Source organism: Sorex araneus, chromosome 8 (assembly GCF_027595985.1).
Source record: "Sorex araneus isolate mSorAra2 chromosome 8, mSorAra2.pri, whole genome shotgun sequence".
Lineage (NCBI taxonomy): Eukaryota > Metazoa > Chordata > Mammalia > Eulipotyphla > Soricidae > Sorex > Sorex araneus.
The window spans coordinates 55,694,858-55,718,940 of NC_073309.1; the positions used below are offsets into that span (position 1 = coordinate 55,694,858).

Consider the following 24,083-nt stretch of genomic DNA (forward strand, 5'->3'; position numbering starts at 1 on the left):
TGCTCAGTTTCAATATGTGGAAAGTTTGGAGAACTGGGATCGACTCAGAACATTTCCGCAGCAGAACTCAGTTCCCCTCTCCCTGCTGCTGGAGGTGACACCCACATCAGGTGTAGCAAAACACACATTTGGAGCACAGTGAGGAGGTCGCTTGTCTTTCACGAGGCCTACTAGGGTTCGATCTCTGGCACCACATAGAGTCCTACAAGCCCCAATGCAGTGATCCCTCAGCACAGAGCCAGGTAGAAGCCCGAGATCGGATAGATATGGCTCCCTGAGGCAAAACTAACACCCTGATAAAGCAACAAACATTTGCAAACGCATTGCCAGGGCCAGAGAGGTAGCACAGCATGGAAGGTGCTCGCCTGCTGTGAGTGCAGCTGAGCCAGCTCAGTCCTGGCACCACAAAGGACCCCCCAAACAAGTCCCACCAGGAGTGATCTCTGAGCACAGAGCCAGGAGTCATCCCTGAGCACTGCCAGGGTGCCCGTCCCCAAAAATACCATCAAAGGAGCTGAAGGAATATCTCAGAGACTCCAAGCACCTGCCTTTCAAGAGACAGCTGCGAGACCCATCCCCGATGTCCAGCCTGTGCCCAAAGCCCTCTCGGCCGTCCAGACAACACACAGCCAGAGTGTGAGCCCACAGAGGTGAGACCCCACATTACTTCAACTAAGAGTGTTTGGGTGCCATGGCGGGCCTTGTCCCTCTGGCGAGGAGGGCGTGTGTGTCCAAGGCCATGAAGGCAACCTGGAGGAGCACCTGCCACGCGTTTGACCCCGGTCACCACAACGACAAGGGATCAGTGTGGGTAAAAGAATGGAAATAGACACAGGAGGAGACAGTTTCGTGCCTGCGGACTTCTGCTCCCCAGTAGGACACATGGCTGCTCCTCACTCCCGCAGCGGATGTGCTGGCTCCCGTGTCTCCCTCTGCCTCGGGCCTACCTGGTAATCTTCTGCAAAGCCCCAGCTGCTGTCCTTCTCCTTTCCCCTCACGTGCTTGGCAAAGTCTGCAGCACAGATGTCTTTGTGGAAGCTGGAGAGAGGGAGGCAGAGCCCGATCTTGGGACCGAGGGGCGGCTCTCGCTCTCAGTTTCCTACCAAGACCCTAAAAGCAGTTGGGCCAGTCACAGCACAGCAGGGAGGGTGCTGCCTTGCATGAGACTGACTAGGATTCAGTGCCCCGCGCCCCACATGGCACATAGAGCACTGAGTGCAGAGCCAGGAGTCAGCCTTAAGCATTGTGTGTGGCCCTCCCCCAATAGCACAGCCTGAACCTCCTGATCCTACACCTCATGCCCAGGGCGGCCCACCTCTGGCACCCACAGAGAGCAGCTTGTCCTTATGTTTATCCCCCCAGGTATTAAGCTGCATTTCTCTCTGTGTGCATATGTGTGTGTATGCGTGTGCCTCTGTGTGTCTCTCTGTGTGTGTAATTGTGTCTCTGTGTGTTTGTCCATCATCTGTTTCTGTCCATCTTTTTCCCCTTTTCAGCTTCCCAAATGTTGTCATTAATATGCCATTGCAGCTGACGCCATAGCTGAGATCACGTCCTTTAGGAGAGACCAGGGAGGAACTGATGGGTAAAAAAGGTGGTCTGGGGTCACAGGGGAGATAGTACAGGGGTGAGGAACTTGCCTTGCAAGCAGCTGACTTCTCGACCCCAGTTGGATCCTTACCCCTCCCCCACCAGCCTTCCAGGAGTGATCCCTGAACACAGAAGACAGGGGGAAGCCCTGGTCACCACCAGGTGTGGCCCGACCCCATCCCTCATAAGTAGGGTTTATGATTCACTGATACCATTTCTGTGTATAACCCCTAAGAATAGAAAGCAGGATCCTGAATGGATCACTGGACACCCCCATTCACGGGGAACTATTCACGATGGTCAGCAGGGGAGAGCCATGGAATGAATGGAAGCAAAGTGTGATGTTGCCTCACATGCAACATCAACACAGACAACTGAGATCGACTCAGAACATTATCCTCAGGAGAACTCAGAGATAGTACAGCAGATAAGGCACTGGTCTGAATGTGACTGACCTCGTTTTGATCCCCAGAACCACAAAGGGTTCCCTGAGCCTCAAACAGGCGTAACCCTGGAAGAATAAGCCTGGAGCAAAATGGCTGTGCCCTAATTTCTCCCCTCCAAAATATAAATTTTTTAAAATACGGGGACTCAACAGGCTGAGCACGTGCTTTGCTTTAGGGGCTGGATTCCATTCCCGCACAGCATATGGGGTGACTAAAGCTCTGCCAGGGGGACCCTGAGCACAAAACCCTGTTCCTCAGGTCTAACCCTCTCTCCCAGCAGGCTCTGCTGCTGCATTTTGTACCGCTGAGCTCGTCTCCTCCAGGCACAGACTCCATCCTGACCCTGACCCCTCACCCTTGCCCAGGAAGTCTTCATTCTCAGGCCTGTCAGCCAGAGAACTCCTTCCTCAGCCCACCCAGGTGCCGCCTCCCGACACACCTGCACTTCCCACCCCACACTGGGAGCAACACTGCTCACTCCCACCCAGGGCCTATGGCCTGGATTCTTCCAGAAGGAAAGAGGGGATGAGGAAAGGGAAGGAAAATCATTAGTTCCTGGCTTTTATTTTTTTCCAAGAAAAAAGTTCTTAATGTTTTTACATTTTGTAATTATTATCGAGTCCTAGGAAGTCGGTGAAATTGAGCAGAGGTCCCCAGGCTCGATGTACCCCAGTACTAACATGTACTCTGGAAAGCAGGAAGCAGACTGTTGTAACAATGTTGCAATTTTACCGGAGAGTCAGAGGCACTTTACTCGCAGAAGAAATAGACATTTTTTGGGGGAGGATCACAGGACTGCCTCCGGAGGTTTTGTGTTATGGCCTGCCTGAGAGCAGCCTGTTCAACCTCCTTTTATTTATTAAATTAACATACCAACCAATCATATTCAGACACATAGGCAAATATGCAAATCAACCAATGGAAACAGTAAATGCCATTTAAAGTTACAGTAACCAAAACATAAACCGTTTACATCCAGGCCAAGCTAGGCCTGAGATTATGGGATGTTGTATACCAACAGCAGACACTGGAGTTCAATCACTGCAAATGAGGCTCCAGACTTAGTCACTGCATTTTTGATTGGGGGCTCCATCTGGCAGTGCTGGGGACCATGCAGTGCCAGAAATTGAGCCCAGGGCTCTTGCATGTAACCATACCTTTGAACTACAACTGACCTCTACTCACCAGTTTTAAAAGAAGCATCCATGTCCTTTACGAGGTGGGGGTTCCTCTGAAGTGCTCTGGGCCCCAGGTGCTATTTCCACTGATATTCAGCCCAGCTCTGTGACCTCACATTCAGAGACGGGGATCCGTGGGGACAGGGATCCAACTGGAGACTTGTGCTTTTCAGGCACACTACACCCCTAGGAACTGTCCCACATGTCACCTGGATCACTTTTTGGGTTTGGCCATACCCAGAGGTGCTCAGTGATCGCTCAGTGTCAGGGGGCCCATATGGGGAGGAACCTGGGTCCGAGATGTGTAAGGCAAGTGCCCTCCAACTTTGTGCTGCCCACCCCTGCGCTGCGCTGTCCCTTGAATTCATGGCATAACCACCACTGCAGTCGAGAGAGACGTGGGGCAGGAGGGTCAGTACAGCAGGGAGGGCCTTTGGCCTCACACAGCTAAGCTAGGTTTGAACCCGGCACTACCTATGGTCCCCCAGGCACTGCCAAGAGTAAAGTGCTCCCAAGCAGAGCAAAAAGCCCTGAGCTCCTTGAGGTTTAGCCCCCAAACAAGATACAGTCTGGGGCTGGAGTGATAGTGCAGCAGGGAAGGCATATACCTTGCACGCAGCCAACCCACGTTCAATCCCAGGCATTCAATGTGGTCCCCTGAGCACCGTGAAGTAATTCCTAAGTGCAGTCCATTACTAAAGGCCTGGAAACCATGTGTGTGTGTGCATGTGGTGCTAGGGACTCAACTCGGGGCTTCACAACTACTCATCCTCACCAACTGGGTATCTGTTCTCATGAATGGACAACTTGTAGCCTCCCTGCACCCATCAAGGGTCAGTCCTGATGGTGCTCAGGGAATCCCTGGGTGAAAGTCAAGTGCCTGTACTCTCTCCAGCAGGCACCTTGTTAGGGGCCACACACGGTGGTCCTCAGGGGTTACTCCTGGACTCAGGAATCATTCCTGTTGGGCTTGGAGACCATCTGGAATATTGGGGATTAAACCCAAGCTGGACACCTGCAAGATGAGTGCCCTACCTGCTGCACTGTAACACCAGCCCCAGATTTTTTTTTTTTTTTTTTTTGGTGGGGATTGGTTTTGGTTTGGCATCAACTCCAAAATGCTCAAGGGCCAGAGAGACAGTACAGCAGGTTGGGTGTTGCCTTTCACCAGACAATCTGGGTTCAATTCCAACCTCCCATAGGGCCTCTCAAGCACCGCCAGAAGTAATTCCTGAGTGCAGAGGCACAAGTAATCCCTGAGCATCGCTGGGTGTGACCCAGAAAGCATTTTTTAAAAATGATCAAAGATCTTGATTCTGCACCTCCAGATCACTCCTGGTGGGGCTCCTGGGACCACATGTGGTGCTGGGGATGAAGCCTGAGTCTGCCATGTGCAAGGCAAAAACTCTGCCCCCCTGCATTGTGCCTCCAGTCCTAAAACAGGCCAGGACCTCTGGGACCAAGAAATCAACTCGCTACCCGCACCATCTCCCCCTGCTGGTGGAGCCCCACCATAGCAGCCCACCTGTGAGTGCTGTTGGGAGGAGCTTTGGGTTGGATTCCCAATGTCCCCTGGTCTCCTGAGCACCCCTGGCAGTAATCCGAGTATCACCTGGTGTAGACCCTAAATCCAGGTCCCCTTTTCTGTTGAGGATCACCTGGAGACCTGGTCAGTACTTCCCGAACGCATGCATTCATCTCGGACAGCTCTCCCATTGCAGTGCCCATCCCGGGCTCTCCGTTACGTGGCTCTCCACCCTGACCGTCCTCTTGTAGCAGCTATGCTGGCAGAGCAGTTGGCTGCCCTGGTCACCCCGTCCCCTGTGCAGCCGTATGCCAGCCTTGTGCTCTGGCTCAGGATATGTCTCACTTCCTGGGCTCTTGATCCAACAGCAGCCGGTCGGGGGAGAAAGTGGGGGCACTGCACCTTTAATTCTTTTGTTTGTGGCTGATGCTGGGGATCAAACTCGATCTCACAGGTGCAAGACAAGTGCTCTATCACTGAGCCATGTTCTGACCCTTTTAAGTTTCTCTTGGGGCAGGTGGTTATCAGAGGACCAGGGTCAAGCCTTGCTACTTTGGGGCACCTCCCAGCCCCTGATCTCTAACTTTTCATGAACTTAGGGGTGGGGGCAGGAAGAAGTCTCTGCAGCTGTTGGGAAGAGACCAGGTTGCAGCCTGCCAGAGATAGAGACCACAACCCTGGATGTGCTCCGAGTCCTTGAGCCCAAACCAATGTCCACCCACTTCCTTAGTCCCTCACCTCAGTCCTGTTCCCGGGTCCTCTAGAGTATAGCAGTCAGCTGCACTGTGTCCCCAACAGGTGTGTCCCAGGCCTACACCCAGACCCACGTGGAGACAGGACTGAGAAAGTGTCACTGCAGATGGAATGGAGGCTTGCCCGAGCCATCTGATGCTTGGGTGTCCAGGGACCCGGGAAGACGCGGGACAGCTGGGTGTGCTCTGGGAGTAACCTCCCCCCATGTGGAGACTGCAGTGCCTGCCCCAACTGTCAGGACTCTGCGGTGCTGGGACCCAGGGCAGTGGACACAGCACAGCGCGTGGATAGGGCACAGCTCTTGGAAGGCTCTGCGTGGGCAGTGATGACAAACTCAGGGCACAGGAACACGCTTCTTTAACTTTAGAAGGGCTCCAGGAGTATCGGAAACAGCCATTCGTCGTGGTTTTTTATCTGTCCTTGAGCAGGACCCACCCAAATAATGAGTCGGGGCTGTCTCTCTCCATATCTCCTCTAGGGTGGGTCACAGACAGGGCCGTGGCGCTCAGGGGTCACAGAGACAGGCTGGATGGGGGCCTGGGATGGGAAATGTGAAGTTGGGGGGCACATGTGTATAGACCTCTGTGTATGTGCGTGTATATGCACATGTGCTTTGTGTATGTGAACACTTGTGCGTGTTTAGTTCCCAGTCAGTGAAAGTCCTGATCCGCCCTGCTTCCTGACTTCCGTCAAATCACCAAGGCACCTGTGGATATTTATCCTGGTTCCCCAGGATTTCCTTTTTTTTCTCTTCTTGTTCTGGGGTATCACTTGGCAGTGCTCAGGGGTAACTCCTGGTCTGCATTCAGGACTAGTCCAGGAGGGCTTACGGGACCATGTGAGTGCCGGGGGTGGGACCTGGGCCAGCTGCGTGCAAGGCAAGCGCCCTACTCGCTGTCCTGCTGCTCTGGCCTCTCCCTAGGGTTCCCTGCCATCTGTTCCACTATCTGGCATTTACCCTTCTCCAACAGACAGGGACAGCGGCACACACAGTCCTCAGATAGAAACATCTCCCCAGAGACCCGAACACTCAGCTATCCTGGCCCTAAAAGACTCCCCAGCATCCTAGAGACAGATATCACCCCTTCTTAACCCACGCTGAGTCTGACACTCCCCGAACCTAAACCAGGATACAAGAGGCCACTTCCCTAGGATTTGGCAGTGCAAACAGGCATTTTTCAGAAGCAAAAATGTGGGTGCCTCTATTTTCCTCCCTGAGACATTTGCCTCCATCCCAATACTATTTCCAAGTCCAGAAACCCACTGGCACAAGCGTGTCTGGAAGAAGGGTGATTTAATAAATAACTGGATATAAGGACAATATATGTACAGTCTGCGGGGTACAGAGAAGCCCCAAAACTTCAAAAAGTGCTTTAGATTCTTAAGTATATGGAGGGCTCATCCGGCCTGCCCCTGCTTCTCAATCAGCCAGATTTGTGTACCCCCATTCCTGCTTCCTCAGACTGCAGGTCATTCCTGAGACCCTGAGGCTAGGCACTCCCACCCTCACCCCCAGACCCTCCAACAAAAATCTAGGAAGTGCTGTGATTGTCTGGGACCCTTCTGGGACCCCGGATCCAGGCTTAGGTGGGTCCTGGGGACAGCCCACACACCCAGACTCCACAGAGTTCCCTGCAGAGCCTCAGAATGTGGCCCTGGTGCCAGGGGCCTAAATCTGGGAGAAATAAGGAAGCAGAGTCTGCATGTAGCTGGCAGGGCGTCAGGCTCCGCTCTCCATGGGCTACAGGGCACCCACGTTTTCGTACATCATATCCTCATACAAACCCTCATCCTCAGAAGGGATGGGCGAAGACTGTTTGAGAAAGCGCAGGATGCACTGGTGCAGGAACACGTACTGGGTCTGCGGGGTGCAGGGCAGACAGAGGTGAGTGTGTGGAGGGACCCAGCCCCACCCAGCCCACCTGCGCCCTCTCACCTCAGTCTGCACCATCAGCGGCCGGCTTCCCCTCATCTTCTTCACATACTGGAAGGGCCCCACGCAGCCCTCACACTCCAGCTGCCGCAGCAGGACATCCAGAGCAATGAAGGTGCCCGTGCGGCCCACGCCATCACTGGGGGGACAGGAAGGGATCAGTCAGGGATCCTAAGGATGGGGTGGGGTCCTCACCTAGGGGCCAGGTTGCTGGGCATTTACTCCAGGCTTCCTGGAAACAGGGTCTTCACCAAACTGGCACACGCTGCGCAGTGAGTGGCCAGTTCATCTGTGGACCCTCGTTATTCTTGGTGATGTCAACTTTCAGGTTTTTCAGTGAGGAGCCCACATTGTGCAGTGCTCAGCAGCGACTCCCGACTCTGTGATCTGGGATCACTCCTGGAAGGCTCAAGGGACTTTATGTGGAGCCAGTGATTGACCCAGGTCGGCCGTGTGCAAGGCAAGCAAGCTCTGGTCGAGGAAACCTCAGCTTTAGTGAAGCAACCGGGACTGCTAGAGTGAAGGGACTGTGGAGTACCACTCAGTGTTCCTCCGTATTCAGAGGCAGCAGAGGGCCTGAGTGGGTCGAGGTCCTGGCCCTGCACAATGCTTGAGTGGCTGAGTGGCAACCCACACAGGAGCCATCACACAGCGGGAAGGGCACCAGCCCTGCACACAACTCACCTGGGCTTCATCCCCACTCAGCACCCCATATGGCCTCTCGAAACCGGCCAGGCGTTATCCCTGAGTCCAGAACCAGGGGTCAGCCCTGTGCACAGCTGGGTGCATCCAAAAAACAAAACCAAAAGAGCCATTCCCAAGAGGTGACTTCACTTTGACTGTGTTTATTTTGGGGCCATACAGGTGGTACTCAGAGCTTATTTCTGGCTCTGGACTCAGGCATTACTCATGGTGGTGCTTGGGGGACCATACAGGGTGCTGAGAATTGAACCCAGTCAGCTCCAGGCAAGGCAAATGCCCCACCTGCTGCAATGTCACTCCAGCTCTGAGTTGGTTCTTTTTTTTTTTTTGCTTTTTGGGTCACACCCAGCGATGCTCAGGGGTTACTCCTGTCTTTGCACTCAGGAATTACTCCTGGCGGTGCTTGGGGATCCTGGGATGCTGGGGATCGAACCTGGGTCGGCCTCGTGCAAGGCAAATGCCCTACCTGCTGTGCTATCGCTCCAGCCCCTGAGCTGGTTCTTTTTAAGCATAAGATGTCCTGTTTCAAAGAGAACATTTAGCACATGGACAAACAATGAAGCAAGGCAACCACCCATCTGAGACACTGTCCTCCCGACACAGGGCCCTGGTGCCTGTGTTACCCTCAGTCCCCAGCCCCTCTTTCTATTCTGACGCTGGGCTGACCTAGCTGGGAGTCTGCTGGTAACGGAGACAGCCACCAGGTGACCTTCAGGTCTGGATCACTGAGGTTATACACAGGAGGCCTGAATCAGGGTCTGCTTTTCTTTCTGGCCAAGCCATGGTGTAACTTTTGCAGGAGGTGGCAGGAAGGTCCTATGCCCAGAAGCTGCCGTCAGGATGGGTTGGGAGGCCGTGTGAGGGGCTCAGCTGAGGCCCCCTGGGCATCAAGCAGGAATGGACTGAACCCACAGATTATATTCCCACCTGGGTCTCACTCAACCCTGGATACAGGAGCTGGGTGTGAGGTTCAGGCAGAGGGAGCTGGGACTGTCCCCTCTGGCACTGCCCTTAGGTGCCCCAGCACCCCAACTCTCCTGGGAGCCAGAGGCCCAGTTTCAGAATGTGATGTGCGTTCCGGGACTCAGTTCGGAGGTCTGGGATGACGGCCGCACACGTGGACAGCCCTGCCCAGCGACACCCACACCCAGCGGCAGCGCTTCGTGGTCTCACATGCTCTCCTTCCCTCTCCATCCCGGCCCGCGCCTGGCCGGCCTCCCTCACCTGCAGTGCACGACTGGCAGGCCACCCTGAGAGCAACGTTCCAGCCTCTCGCGGAAGAGCTTCCTGAAGGTCAGGAAGGGGTCCGGGCAGTGGGGCACGCCGTGGTCCGGCCACGTCATGTAATGAAACTGCTGCACCTGCAGCGTCTTCTGCTCCTGCATCTACCAGGAAAGTCCTTGAGGTGGGGAGCCAGGGAGAGGCTGGCCGCTGGCTGGGGGCGGGTCCTGGGGATTCCAGCCTCGGGGACAGAGGGAGGTACTCGGAGGGGGCGTTCTGGGAGCCGATCCAGGAGGCTTGGGTCAAGGCTCAGGTGAGCGGGGCTAGAGAAGCTCAGCTAGGGGAGGTCTGGAGGGAGGGGCTTACGGAATAATTTGTGGGCAGAGCCGTGGGCGGGACTAAGGGTGGGCTGAGGCGGGGCGTTGGGCGGACTAGAGGAGGGGCTTACATGGCGCAGCTTCAGAGTCCTGATGATCCAGTTCTCCTTCACATCCTCCTGCTCCAGAGTCACTTGGAGGTGCCCATGGGTACAGGGCTGGGCGTCCAGTGGCCAATAATCATCACACTTCACCTGGGGGATGGGGCCAGAAAATAGAGGCCTCCCAGATTCCATTCTCTCCTGGGCCCCAGCATTCCAGGGCCGAGTCTCCCAGGACCCACAGGCAGCTAGGCAGTGCCTCCTTCGCAAGATCATTGATTCAGAAGGCCCCAGCTGTGTCCAGTGGACGAGGTCCGCGAGGGGTCAGAGGTCAAGGGTCAGTCCACTCACCCGGCCCGACTCCATGCAGTTGGTCAGCATGACCACGGTGTGGCTCTGCTGCTCCCAAACCAGACGCCAGAAATCCCCCACGGTGTGGGGCAGGGGGCCCTGCGTGGCAATGAACTCCTGGGCTTCCCAGAGACCCTGCAGGGTGAGGGGTCAATGGGCAGGTCAGGGCCCCCTCCTGCCCAGGCTCACGGGGGTGCCTCATCCCACCCCCAGCCTTACAGGTATGAAGCTGGCATTGATGTAGTCAGAGCCTGGTTCCCCAGGGAGCGGCTTCAGGGGTACTCGAGCACAGTCATCTGGGGAAGAGGCAGCATTTGGAGGACAGAGATGAGCCGAGGACCCCCCAGGAGTGGGCCCCATCCCCATGGCAGGGCTGATGTGTTGTTGGGCCCGGGACACCGCCACAAGACGAGGCACTCACAAGGCAGCACATTTCTGTATCGGTTCTTGCTCTGGTTTTTGGGAGCCAAGGCCACCGTCTGAAGCAGCTGGGGCTGGTCCTCCTGGTCCAAGAGCTGGGGGCAGGCAGGCGAGGAGGGTCGAGCCCCACCAAGTGCAACCACCTCCCCCAGACACAAATGGCGCCCTTGGCCTCCTTTAATGCCACTGTCTCTTGGTGGGGTTGGTTGGTTTTCTCTGTTAGGGCCACACCAGCAGTGCTCAGGGGCTCCTCCAAGCTCTGTGCTTGGGCATTGTTCCCAGCAGTGCTCAGGGGACCTTGTACTGGGGACCTAACCTGGGTCTTCTGCAGGCGAAGCCTGTGAGCAGCGCATGGAGCCAAATTTCCAGCCCCTTCACTGCCACATTTGCCCCCAATTCAATGATACCCATGGTATATGCCACTGTCCTGGGGTATAGGGAAAAGTTGGAGATGGTAGAATGGAGAGGACGACAGTGACAGGTGTCAGGGAAGAACAAGCCATGCAGTGAGGCTAATGTTGGGTAGGACAGACCCAGGCCCAGGCACCACTCAAGACCTCGAGGGATCCAGAAGATCATCACAGGCCAGTGATACAGCAGCAGTGGGAGGCTGCTCGCCTTGCACAAGCTGGTTCAATCCCTGGCACCACATAGAGTCCTACAAGCCACCCACAGTGATCCCTCAGCACAGGACCAGGTGGAAGCCCTAGGTCGGATAAATATGGCTACCCAAAGCACAACTGTGGGCTCCCCGCCACTTACTGGGTTGACTCTGTTCCTGGATCTCAGCTGCTTGCTGGGCTCCCCGTGGGCCCCCAGGAAACTCAGTCTGAGGGAACAGAGGGTGAGGCTGTCCTGCTGCCTCAACCAATACCCCAAAAAAGCGACAAACATTTGCAAATGCATTGTCAGGGCCAGAGAGGTAGCACAGCATGGAAAGTGCTCGCCTGCCAGAGTGCAGCTGAGCCTGCTCAGTCCCAGCACTGCAAAAGACCCCCCAAGCGAGTCCCACCAGGAGTGATCTCTGAGCACAGAGCCAGGAGTCAGCTCTGAGCACCTCCTGGGTGCCCTGTCCCCAAAACTATCATCACAGGACCTGGAGGAATATCTCGGAAACTCCAAGCACCTGCCCTGCAAGCGACAGCTGAGAGTCCCATGCCCAATGTCCAGCCTGTGCCCACAGCCTCTCTCGGCCGTCCAGACATCCCACAGCCAGAGTGTGAGCCCACAGAGGTGAGACCCCACATTCGCCTCAAGTAAGAGTGTTTGGGTGCCATGGTGGGCCTTGTCCCTCTGGCAAGGAGGGCATGAGTATCCAAGGACAGGAGGTCGAACCTCGGGGAGCACCTGCCATGCGCGTGATCCCGGTCACTGCAATGACAAGGACTCAGTGAGGGTAAAAGAATAGAAATAGACACAGGAGAAGGAGACAGCTTCGTGCAAGCGGGTTTCTGCCCCCCAGTATGACTCATGGCTGCTCCCCACTTCCACACTGGAGGGTGCAGGCGCCTGTGTCTCCCTCTGCCGAGGGCTCACCTGGTAATCCTCCGCGAAGCCCCAGTTGCTGTCCTTCTCCTTTCTCCTCACATGCTCGGCGAAGTCTGCAGCACGGATGTCTTTGTGGAAGCTGCAGTGGGAGGCAGAGCCCGATCTTGGGACTGAGGGGCGGCTCTCTCTCTCAGTTTCCTACCAAGGCCTCATAAGTGGAAACCTGAGCCTTCTGATCCTATACCCCCAACTCCCCTGTGCCCGCCCATCCCTGGATCCCATGGATCTGCTCTGTGGCTACACAGTTTGGCTGGTCTCCTGCTTATCTGCACAGGTGAGGTTGTGCAGAATTCTGTGTCCCAGGTTCCACTTAGCACCAGACCCTGAAGGTCTGTGGTTGGAAATGACAGGAAGCCTCCCTGGTTAGTTAATGGTTCCGTTGTGTGTGTCTGTATGTGCGCACCTGTGTATCTTTGTATGTGTGTGTGTGTTCGCATGTGTCTATGAGTGTCTATGTGAGTGTGTCTGTGTGAACGTGTTGTCTGTGTGCACCTGTGCATGTGTGTGTGCATGTGCCTATGTGTGTGTTTGCCTGTGTCTGTGTGCCCATCTGTGAGTCTGTGTGTGTCCGTGTGTCTCTGTGTGTGCATTTGTTTGTCTGTGTGTGTGGCTGTCTGTATCTGTGTGTGTGTCTGTGTGTCTGCGTGTGTGTATGTGTGTGTGTCTCTGTGTGTCCATCATCTGTTTCCATTCATCTTTTTTCCCTTCTTGGCTACTGTCCATAATATTCCCATAAATATGCAGCTGTAGAAGGTGCCTTAGTTGAGATCTAAGCTCAAGTCCTTGGGTAGAGACCCCAAAGTGGAACTTATGGGTTGAAAAAAATGTTTTGGCCCATACCACACTCCACACCATCACCACTGGAAAACCCCATCAACTCCATCCCATAGCCCCACCACCTGATATCCTCCTGACAGACAACTGGCCCAGCTCGACAACTGATTTCCAAAAGAACGTGATGGCACTGAACCTTCCCAAGTAGACCTATCTGGCTGAGAACTCTGGGGTCCTCTTGGAATGGGGGTGACGTTCCATCCTGCTGAATCAGCAACCCGCGGCCACACTGACACCCTCTCACATAGAATAGCCCAACTCACAGCTGAACCTCCTCACACTGCCAAGACATCAAACTGTTCCAGATCTGCAGATCCTGGGCTGCGTGGCTGCGTAAGCAGCCTGGCGACACCTCCAAATGTCATAGTCCTGTGAGCCAGCAGGATCACAAGAAATCTGATGGGGAATTTGCACAGAAGCCCACCCAGCTGGCCGATCCTAAACAATGACCCAGAAGGCTCAGCTGGCACCAACCAGCCCAGGAGAGTCTCAGAAAATGACTTCAGTAACATCACTGTGAGTGCAACAAGATCACAAACTGCCTGTTATTCATCTAAGGTTCGATGATGCCATTTAATTTTGTGTTGTAACAAACAATATGAAGTAAATTTGTTTGTGCCTGAAAGGGTCCAGGCTGGGGTGCTGGGTTGGAAACAGAAGACACCAGTGGAGGGAAGGGCACTCTGGTAGTGGGATTGGGACACTTAAGGCTGAAACAACTCTATTATGAACAATTTGATTACAGTGTTACAAGAAATTATTTTTAGGTAGTTTGGGTCAACCATATAATGGTACAAGTGCAAGGCAATTGCGTTGTCTGTGACTGATCCCAGTTTGATCCTGAGCACTGCACATCCCTGTCGCCCACGGTCTCCAGAACCTGCCAGGAGTGACCCCTGAGCATAGGCCAGGGAAAATGCTGAACACCACCAGTGTGGCCATAGAACAAACCAACAAAACCCCTCCAAGGTTCAAGTGACTGCTTGGAGGACTAAGACATGCTGTGCACGTAGGCAGCCCAAGCTCCTCCCTGAGCACAAGGTCAGGAGTCAAGCCTGGGCACTGCTGAGTGTGGCTAAAAACTAAGAGAAATCAAATCAAGATAAATTAAATTTTGAAAACTCTACAGGGTGGTGGTGGGGAATGTGCACTGGTGGAGGGATGGGTGTTTGATAATTGTATGATTGTAACCCACACATGAAAGCTTGTAACTATCTCACAGTGATTCAATAAATTTTTTAAATTAAAAAAAAACTATACAGAGGCCGGAGTGGATCGGGCAAACCTAACTTATATGCAGCTGACCTAGTTTGATCCTTGATACCCCATATGCCTAAACCTCAAAAGGAATGATTCCTGAGCACAGAAACAGGAGTAAGCCTTGAGCACTGACTGGTGTGGCCCAAAATAATTTTTGAAAAGGGGGCCAGAGCAAAGGTAGAACAGCAGGGTGTTGGTCTTGCATACGGCAAGCCTGGGATCAATCCCTGGCATCCATCCTTTATGGTCCCCTGAGCAATGCCATGAGGAATCCCTGGTGCAGAGCTGGGAGTAAGCCCTGAGCATCACCAGCTGTGGCTCAACCAGCCTCCCCCAGCCAGCAAACCAGTCCAAGCCTCACAGGCTCTTCCTGCTCTTCCCTCCCCCCATCTGCTAACAGTGGGTCAGCACCATCTGGACTCTCATGGGGAGTGCCAGGTTCTCCCGAGCAACAAATTAAACCCATTGAGCCACCTCCTCCAGGGGCTCCCAGGACTGTACCCACTGCCCACCCCCACAGAACAGGCTCCAGACAACCAGGCACAGCGACTGAGATCCTCCCACCAGGCATCCCTGTCGCCCACGGCCTCTGCGTCCCTAGAACCTGGTGCTCCACCACGCCCTCTCCCGGAACCCAGTGAGGAATTGACTCTCCCAGGGACTCCTCTGCTGACCTTTGGTCTTATTGTAGCAGAGGGACAGTAAAACTGATGGAACAGCCCTGCCTCAGACTTCCCCTAGAGGCCAGTTTACTTTGCTCCCTTGCATGTCACCATCCCCTTATCCTATTTGCATACTAATATCCGGGTCCAACGGCCACCTCAGGTCCAAACTCCAGGGGCTACTCAGCATGAAGGACCCAACTGGCAACCCCTTTCCCTGCTCACCACCTCCTGGTTGGCATCAGCCCACTGGTGCCCACATCTCCCTCTTCGCGGGACCCTCATCCTCCATCCACCGAAGATGTACTTCCCTGGGATCCGGTCACTCGCAGGTAACATCAGGCATGTGTCCTCGCCCATGTCCTCTGTCACCTGTTTGGGACTCTCTCCAGGGCCACCTCTCACCATGACAAGCAAAAACACAGGTGAAACACTGTCACATGGACAGGGTCACACACAAACTCCAGAGAAGGCGGCAAGCAGGCAGCATCAGACAAGTACCCATGCTTCCTGGGTCAACCTGGTGATGAGGAATTACTGGCAGTGTTTAGGGGACCATATGGGATGCTGTGGATAAATCCCGTCAGCCACTTGCAAGGCAAACACCCAACACACTGTCCTATCGCTCCAGCGCCCACAAACACATAAATGAAATAAACTGTCCATGTCTAGAACCTCTGCATCTCATCCAATTTCTAATCCGTGGTGACCATTCCTGATGGTCACCTATGGACAGGATTCCTGACTCATTCTCGGCCATCCGAGCAGTGCAGCCCACTAAGGGGCTATAACGGTACTGGACAGATGAGAGGGCCCAGTCCAGGTCACCTGGTCAGGGTGTGAGGAATGGGCTGTCTCTGTTTCAGGGACATCGGACCCCTCCGACACATGTCCCCTGGGTTCACCAAAAGATCACACTGAGGCTGTAGCCCAGGGAGCCGTCTGCTCACCTGGACACCTGGTTCCGGGCCGCTGGTTGTTTCGCACTCCTCCTGAGAAGGTTGTCGGGAAGGAGAACAGGGTGAGACTGGAGCCAGGGCGCCCCATCCTCCCTGGGCCCCCAGGTCTCACCTGCGCTTCAGGAAGAACAGCAGGACGCCCACCAGAGTGATGGCCAGAAGCACCCCGATGACGGATCCGGCAATCACCCCTGGAAAGAGACGTGAGGTTTCAGAAGGGGCATCTGTCTCAGATACCTGCACCCCAGACCCACGCAGGAGCCACAGGGCAATGGACACCTGGATAGAGACCCACCTCTGCCCGCTGTCCTCGGGCTTCTGTTCTGGGAGTCTAGGCCACGGTCACCCGCTCCCCAGGTCCCCAGTTGTAAAAAACTAAAGAGCGCCGAGGGGCGCGCGCACTCGCGGGCTCTCCGGGCGGCTCTGTCTCACCGCCCGCGTTCGGTGCCCAGGAACCGCTGTGTGTGCCGTTGGTCAAGGGCAGGCGACGGAAGGAAGAAGGAAGAAGGCCAAACTGGTTGCTCGATCCGTTTATTTCATTCTCTCCCTCCGCTTCTCTCCCGCTCTCCTGGATCTCTCCCCGTGGATCTGGCTCGTGGATCTGGCCCGTGGATCTGGCCCCCCAACCCACTCTTACAGCCTAGTTAAATCTCCACAGCATCAGGGGGTTGGGGCATACACGTAGGTGTGGTCACCATCAATAGGGTAAGGTTCCTTTCCCTTAGGGGATGCTTCTCCTAGGACTTAATTCTCTTTCAGCAGGGGGATCCACCCAAGGGCGGAGTCCCATGAATGTGTTTCTCTTTTCCTCAGCCAACAAACATATAAGAATTCATAATATTAATTATTTTGTATGGACACAATAAGAGATGCATTAAAGCTTATAGAATTGTTTTCCTGGGGCCATCTCAATCTCAGACTACAGTGCTCAGGCCAGATCAGTCTTTCCCATCCCTGGCAGGGTCCCAGTCTCATAATTACTATTGGATCATGACAGCATTTGTCTATGATCAAGCTCTTAACTTATAGTTAAGAATTAGGCACTTTGGCCAGGCCCATCTCGATGCCAGGGTAGCACATAACTCACCGCTTGCCCTGGATCCTTCCCGTCCCACGTCGGGGACCCTACTTTGGGGTGCTAGGAACTGAGGGCAACTGAGGCTTAAGTGGAGAAAGCAGAGGCCCGGGAGGGAATATTCGAGGCCAATTAATTCCCAAGTTATAAAAACATAATATTGTCTTCTTGTGTCTATACAAAACAGTCATAGCTTTAAAGTAAATAATTCAAAAGGCACAAGAAGAAGAGAAAGGCAATATTAACTTATATAATATAAATTCAGTATCCTAGGAAGGTCTGACCTTGCAAATTAGCAGTCAGATTAAGGGAAAGCCGCGGATTAACTGTTTTGGGGAAGAGAACATGGAGAAGTGATTATAGCTAAACAAAGGGATGGGAGAGATTCGGGAACACCTTGATGGGTGAGACTGGGGTAAGCCTAAACTCTGGGTAAAACCGGGACAAGCTACTTATGGCAAGGAGGGAAAGGACAAAGTAATGTCATCCTACACCCAGTGAGGGACTGTTCCCCAGCAGCCCTGAGTGTGTCTCCGTGGGGACCCGCTACCTCTCTCAGGACAGGTGGGTGACAGGAGGGTGTGGCTCAACACCAACACCCAATGACAGCCCCCAGGGGACTGCCTAGCCCAATGGTACCCATTGCTGAGCCGGGATGGCCCACCCTGGCCCCACGCACAGTGGCTCCATTTTCCCAGGGGGCCTCTGTTTCAGGCCAAACTCCTTCCTCAGGATCTCTGAGGCTGGAGTTGCCTGAGGCCATGGGGGGTCCCCAGCACTGCTCTGAAATGCTCAGTATCCAGGCGGTGTCCACTCAAGCCCAGGACACCCCATCACTGCGTGGTACCTCCAGTCATTATCTGGACATTACCAAGATCCTATAAACGAATCTTGGGGGGCTGGATTCCTCTCTTTGCACCCTGAGGCCCAAGCCTATTCAAGACTTGGCTAGCCAGGAGACAGTGCTAGACATGAGCCCAATCTGAGGCTTAGAAGGTCAGTTTCCAGCCACCAGCCCATGGTCAGTCCCAGAGCAGAGACCACATCGCATCAGAGCCCCTGGTGCAGGGCTGGACACAGAAGAGGCCTTCAGGGGTCCAAACCAGATATACTCCTCATACCCCATGGTCCCCAAGCTCTGCGTGGTGTCCCTTAGAGGCCCCAACACCAAAAGACCAAGCAGCACAGATCCACCCGCCTTTGCCCTGAACCACTGGCCCAATGGGGTAACCCCAGAAAGGCCCTCAGGTCTCCTGAACGTTGCTTGGGCGGCCCAATAAGTCAACCAACAGACAGAGACCTAGAGGTCTAGAGCGGGAGCACAGAGGGGAGGACACTTGTCTGACTTGGGGCACACCCAGGTTTCCATCCCGACACCCTAGATGGTTCCCCAGAACCACCACGAGGACTTCCTGAGTGCTTAGCAAGGAGGAGCCTTTGAACATTGCCGGGGTGCCCCCCAAGCCCCCGATGAAGAACCTAGAAAGCAGTGAGGGGACAGTGAGCCCCACGACCCTGTTTGAGGCTCAAAATCGACTGTTCTGAGCAGACAGCGTGGGGTTAAGGAGCTTGTCTCACACACAGCTGCTTACCTTGGTCAATCCTGCCTGGCTCTCTGAGACTGCCAAAGAGACCCCTGGCCGAGAGTCAGAATAAGTATCCCTGAAACCTCCCTGAGATCTCATGACTCCATCTGGGCATTCATGCAGGAGGATGAGACACAGGCATGCAAATACACACACACACACACACACACACACACACACACACACACAGAATCACACAAACAGGCACTCAGGAATGTATGCACACACATATGCATGCTCATATGCACAGACATGCACAAACAGAAATGCATGCACACCCATGCATGCACACAATGCACACACACATGAATGCACCTGCACACACACACACATGTGCATGAGAGAAAGGGAACCGCCCACCTCTCCCTGCACCACAGGAGCAAATGGGGGTGTTCCCTGCAAGGAACAATATTTGTAATGAACGCAATGAAATATAGATCCTCCAGCCAGGTAAAGCTTCATCTGGCCCAGGACAGAAGCTGCACGTGTCACGTGGTGCAGCATCATGTGGGGGAAATGTCCCAGGAGGCCGGAGCGCAGAGACACGAGTGGGACTGACAGGGACATGGCAGCGGTTAGAACGTCAGCACTGACGTGTCCTTCACTGAGTGAGAAGGAGGGTGTTCGAGATCCGACCAGTGTCCTTCCCGGCTCCGCAAATACACTAATGCCACCGGGCCGTGGACACTCAGTGGCTGAACTGTGTGGTATGAGAGCTGCCTCGGAAAAGGCGAGTGTTCAGTTTTGGATTTTGGTTTGCGGCCACATGTGGTAGTCTCGGGGCTTACCCTGGCTCTGTGCCCAGGTGTCACTCATGGCAGGAATTGGGGGTTGAGCACCCATACAGCCCCCGAAACACCAGGAGAGACACCTGAGCTGAGGCGGGAGTCCTTCCTAAGCACTCCAGGGCTCAACCCCAAAGGAGACCGGGGGAATTTAAGCAGGAAATAACAGTCAAGGTGGTTGAAAGTGTTTGTGAGACACCCCCGGGGGCCTGGAGGAACCCACAGAATGTCACCCTAGTTCCTGCCCTGCCAGCTCTGCTCACCTACACTTGAGGTGTGACAGGTCACAGAGGGCCCTGGGGCCACCATCCCATCCCAGAAGGTCTGGACGCTGGCGACATAGGAGCGAGCCGGCTGCAGTCCCCACACGGTCACTTCCCTCTCGCAGGAGGAATTGTCCAGGGAGATCCGCTGCCCGTTGACCTCCAGCAGGAAGGTCTCAAAGCCGCCCCGGGGACACAGACAGGTCAGGGCCAGCCCGTGGCCCCCAGAGTTGCTAGTGCAGGAGGAGATGCGGACGGGGTCTGGGGCTGCGTGGGGGAGACAAAAGGAGTCAGAGGGGCCATGACAGAGGCTCCACATCCCCTGCTTCACCACGGGAGGTGCAGATTCTGCCCGCCCCCACCCTGTCCCTCCCAGACCCGAATCCCTTTAGCCCCAGGTCATGTCAGAAACTACAGCTCCCCTGAGGCAAGTGTGCTCCTGAGCACAGGGGTCAGGGGTTGGGGCCCAGTGGTCCCCTCGGGACTCAGCAGCACTAATCCCACAGGCGTAGGAAGTGCTCACTCACCTGTGGAAGCTCTGAGGCTCCGTGTGGCGCTGGTGACATTGTTTCTCTCTGCTCTCACGCTGAGGCTGTACAGAGTCCCGGGTTCGAGGCCCTGCACCCTATAGGAGGTGCCATTCGTTTGCTCCTGCTGGTGCTGTGCCCCACTGGCCCACTGGATCTGGTACATGTAGAGCTGAGAGTGGGGGTCACTGGGGGCCTCCCAGCGCAGCGTGATCGAGTTGTTGGTTTGTGTTTCGTTGCGGAGATTCATGACCTCACTGGGAGCTGAGAAAGAGAGTTCCAAGGGTCCGGGACCTCAGGGACCCCAATGCTTGAGTCTGCTCACCAAAGCCTTTCTGTTACCATGACCCCACCACGAGGGCTGGATCTGTGTATCCAGAGGGCCCCACAGACCCCTGCCCGGGAGCACAGGTCAAGCTGCCCAAGGAGTCGAATCATGTTTGGAAGCCGGCTTGGAAACCAGGGCCTCCTGTCTGCTCTGGTGGCAGGAAGGTTATGGAGCTGAGTGTGGACCGGCTCTGTCTGCCCTCCTGCTCGGCCCCGTCTCCTGACCCCAGTTGAGCAGGAAACCAGAGCTTCCTGGGACAGGCCATGCCCGTATCATCAGGTCCCCTCTCCCAGGCACAAGGAGCTCTGCTATGTATGTTTGGTTGCCAGTGGCTTGGTCTCAAGTGTGCCAGATCCACGCCATTGGACCCCATATGAGTAGTTATCCCTCAGGGACATCCCGACTCAGGGTGACGGTGCTGGTGGTCTGACTCAGTACTCTCAGTTTCCTGATGGGGTTGTGGGCTGGGACTTGGGGGGAAGGACCATGTCAGCAAGGGGTCGGGGGACACTGGGGACATGTGACTCCAAAGAACCCAGCAAGCCCGTTCCTGCCTCCACCACTGGGAGAAATCGGGGTGTGACCTCATGTACCCCCACACCGTGGAACTGACCCAGATGCAGGAAGTGCTATGTCCGGGATGCGTCTGTCACCCAACCAGTGTCAAAGGACCCTTTGCTCTTCCCCCCCACAGTGAATATGGAGGGTTCACACCCAACATTCCACAGAGGCCAAGGCCATGCTCCCCATGTACAGAGTCCCAGGCTGCAGGCCCAATGCCGTGTACATTATGTGGGTTGTGTCTCGGGTCTCATTTGTGACATCCCGTCTGGTCCATTGTATGTGGAAAGTGTAGGGCTCGGTGTCTGGGCCCTCCAGGACGTCCCAGCTCAGGGTTATGGAGCTGGTGGTCTGGCTCTCAGCCCTGAGGCTCCTGACAGGGTTGGGGTCTGGGAATTGTGGAGAAGGACCAAGTCAGTATGAAATGTCGAGGTTAAATCAGGTCATATTTAGCCTCTAACACTCCACTAAATGCCTATCACTGCATCCACCCCTTTCTGGGAGAAGTTGTGGCCCCGTTCACCCACATGTAGCTAACGGAAGCTCTAAGTATAAACCCTAGGATGCATCTGCCTTTCTGTCCCAAGTGAAGGGGCTACTCTGCCCTACTGAGGCCGCGGGCACAGCCAGAGTCCACGAACTTTCATGATAGAGACTTCATGGATAGAAACGCAGTGTGCAGCACAGCCCAGGCTTGTGGGAGCTGAGGGGGCTGGAGCCCATCCCCAAATCTGTATCCCATCTAGGAGAAGCAAAATTGTGATTTGTTGGTTCCCAACCAGATCAAAAAGATGAGTCCTTGGACACTGCCCTGCAAGAAGGAAGCAGAACCAGGACCCCACATTGAGCTAAGTGGGCAAGCTTAAGCTTGAGGGTCTGATTGATACCGAAAAGGCAAAACTGACCCTTGGTGGCCAGCAAGTCCCCGCAGCACAAAGCAGCAGCTTCCTCTTCTCACATATATCAGACCTAGCTAACCTTCAGATGCAAACGTCCTCTCCTGATTATCACAGACCTCAGGTGTGAGGAGGTCCTGACCTATGGAACCTAGTGCTCACATGTTTTCCTCTGGGGGAAAGTATAATTGAGCATGTTTTTTTTTTTCCTGTAACTGACCATGTTTTCCTTCTTGTAACTATGGTTCCTTTCTATAATGGATCATGTTTTCTTTATCTCCCTTTGCTTTGATTCTTCCTACACTGTTGACTTTCACTGGACATGATTATAATAAGCCAGCAAATAACAGGAGGCTGAGAAGCTGTACTTGGTCATAAGATCTGAGGGAGTCTTGTGATCCTCCCTCAGTAATAATTTCTCTCACGTTCCTGGTCTCAGGCCTTAAACTGCCTAACCGAACGTCGTACAATCGGGAAAAAGAAGGGGGTGATGCGCCTAAAGGTAAGGAGTGGGGGTGATGGGCCTGAAGGTAAGGACTGGTACAGGAGAAATCGAGAGGGAAAATGTTGCACAGAGCTTGTATCGTCTCTCAGCAGATCGGGAGAAAAAAAAGGGGGGATGATGGGTAATTCTGTAACATCACAGCAGGATGCCTATAATGCGGCGCCTCCTGAGAGGGTACAGAGTATTGCCATTGGTCTAAGCCCAGGATAAGAGAACAGTTCAATTTGAAAATGTGGAAAAGAGTAGGAAAAGAATTGCGACATGAGCATCAGAAAGGGGACTTGATCCCTGCAGATGAAGGGGGCGTGTATGGTGTAATCACCACTGCCTTGACTCCTTTGCAGTCTGACTCCGAGTCGGAAGAGGCTCCTCAGCATGAGCCTGATCCTTTATCCCAGAGTATGGTGAGTGTGAATGCAAAATGCACTATGCGCTGGTGGGTCACTGGCCGGGAGTGTGGGAGATGTCCCCACTGCCACCAGCACACCTCGGGAACAGGGCACTGTTTGGTAAGACATCCTGGTCTGGCAGGAGTTGGCTGAACTTAGTTTTTAACCTGCCTAAGTTAAGAACAGGAGCTTTGTGAAACAGTGCAGAGATTAAAACTAATTCGGGTGTTTATATTGCTATTTAAAAATTTAGTAAGTGCTGGGGCTGGAGTGATAGCACAGCGGGTAGGGCGTTTGCCTTGCACGCAGCCGACCCGGGTTCGATTCCCAGCATCCCATATGGTCCCCTGAGCACTGCCAGGAGTAATTCCTGAGTGCAGAGCCAGGAATAACCCCTGTGCATCGCGGGGTGTGACCCAAAAAGCAAAAAAAAAAAATTTAGTAAGTGTTAATGGTTTTGTGTATGTGTGTCTGAAAGCGTGTTTGTAGTGTGAAATTGTTAGTGTTGTCTGGGGTGACAATATTATGATTTAGTGTAATTTAAGAACTGAAATTCTTAATTAAGAACTTAAATTAAGCCAAAAAGCACTATAAGAAGTCCAAAACCCACCAAGATGAGTCCCCTCTGAATCTATTTTGCCGGCTTTATAGTAACAAAAGCACTTTTTTGACCCAATTTTAGCCAGTATGAGAAACGGGGATAATCCAAATCTGCCGACGGGGAATTTTCACCCTGGGCACTGGCCTTCCTTTCTCAGTCCATCATTTTTTTCCCTGGTTCTTGAAGGGGTCAGATCAATCAATCAAGTATATATGTGTGCACATGTACATGTGATGTTTGTTGTCTTTGTCTGTGTTGAGTACTCAAATGTTAGAGTCAGGTTAAAATTAGAAGTATGATCCGTAAATCTGGGCAAGCAGCAGCCCCATCACAGAGGTCAGTGATACGCAACCCAACAATTTAAAAAGTAGGTGCTTTTGGAACTTGTTAGACAAAGATTTAAACAAAGATTACTAATCAAAAGGATGTGTCACCTACCGAGAAATTGATATTCTAAATCTAAAATCTCTTATTGAAAAAACATTAATGGTTAATAACAGCTGAAATTATTTTTTTAAGTAAACAGATTTTATTTAGAGGTTTCTGAGGGAAGGAGGAAGGGATAAGCAGAAAAGAAAAATAGTAGGAGTAACGCGCTCAAGAGAGAACTCGGGCTTCTCCAAGGGTGGAGAGAGCTCTACACACATCCTAGCACTGGACACGAAAGCATGAAAGTACACATCTCAAGGGGGGAGACGAGGGTGACACATGTGCTTGGGCACCACATGTGCTTGGCCACGTGGGCACAGGCAGCACATGGGCTCAGG

The 24,083-nt window shown here is 53.9% G+C and overlaps 1 protein-coding gene across 1 annotated transcript; it reads right to left on the reverse strand.

The window, feature by feature from the left end:
• Positions 1-7,233: 7,233 nt before the first annotated feature.
• Positions 7,234-20,286, reverse strand: LOC101537763 (receptor-type tyrosine-protein phosphatase H-like). The gene is made up of 12 exons (XM_055146485.1): positions 20,037-20,286; positions 19,510-19,776; positions 15,913-15,991; positions 15,815-15,833; positions 12,074-12,214; positions 10,539-10,632; positions 10,337-10,413; positions 10,118-10,252; positions 9,797-9,919; positions 9,352-9,512; positions 7,429-7,564; positions 7,234-7,353 (listed from the first exon to the last, which is right to left on the reverse strand). The coding sequence occupies exons 1-12, from the start codon at positions 20,284-20,286 to the stop codon at positions 7,234-7,236; spliced, it is 1,602 nt and encodes a 533-aa protein (XP_055002460.1).
• Positions 20,287-24,083: the final 3,797 nt, after the last annotated feature.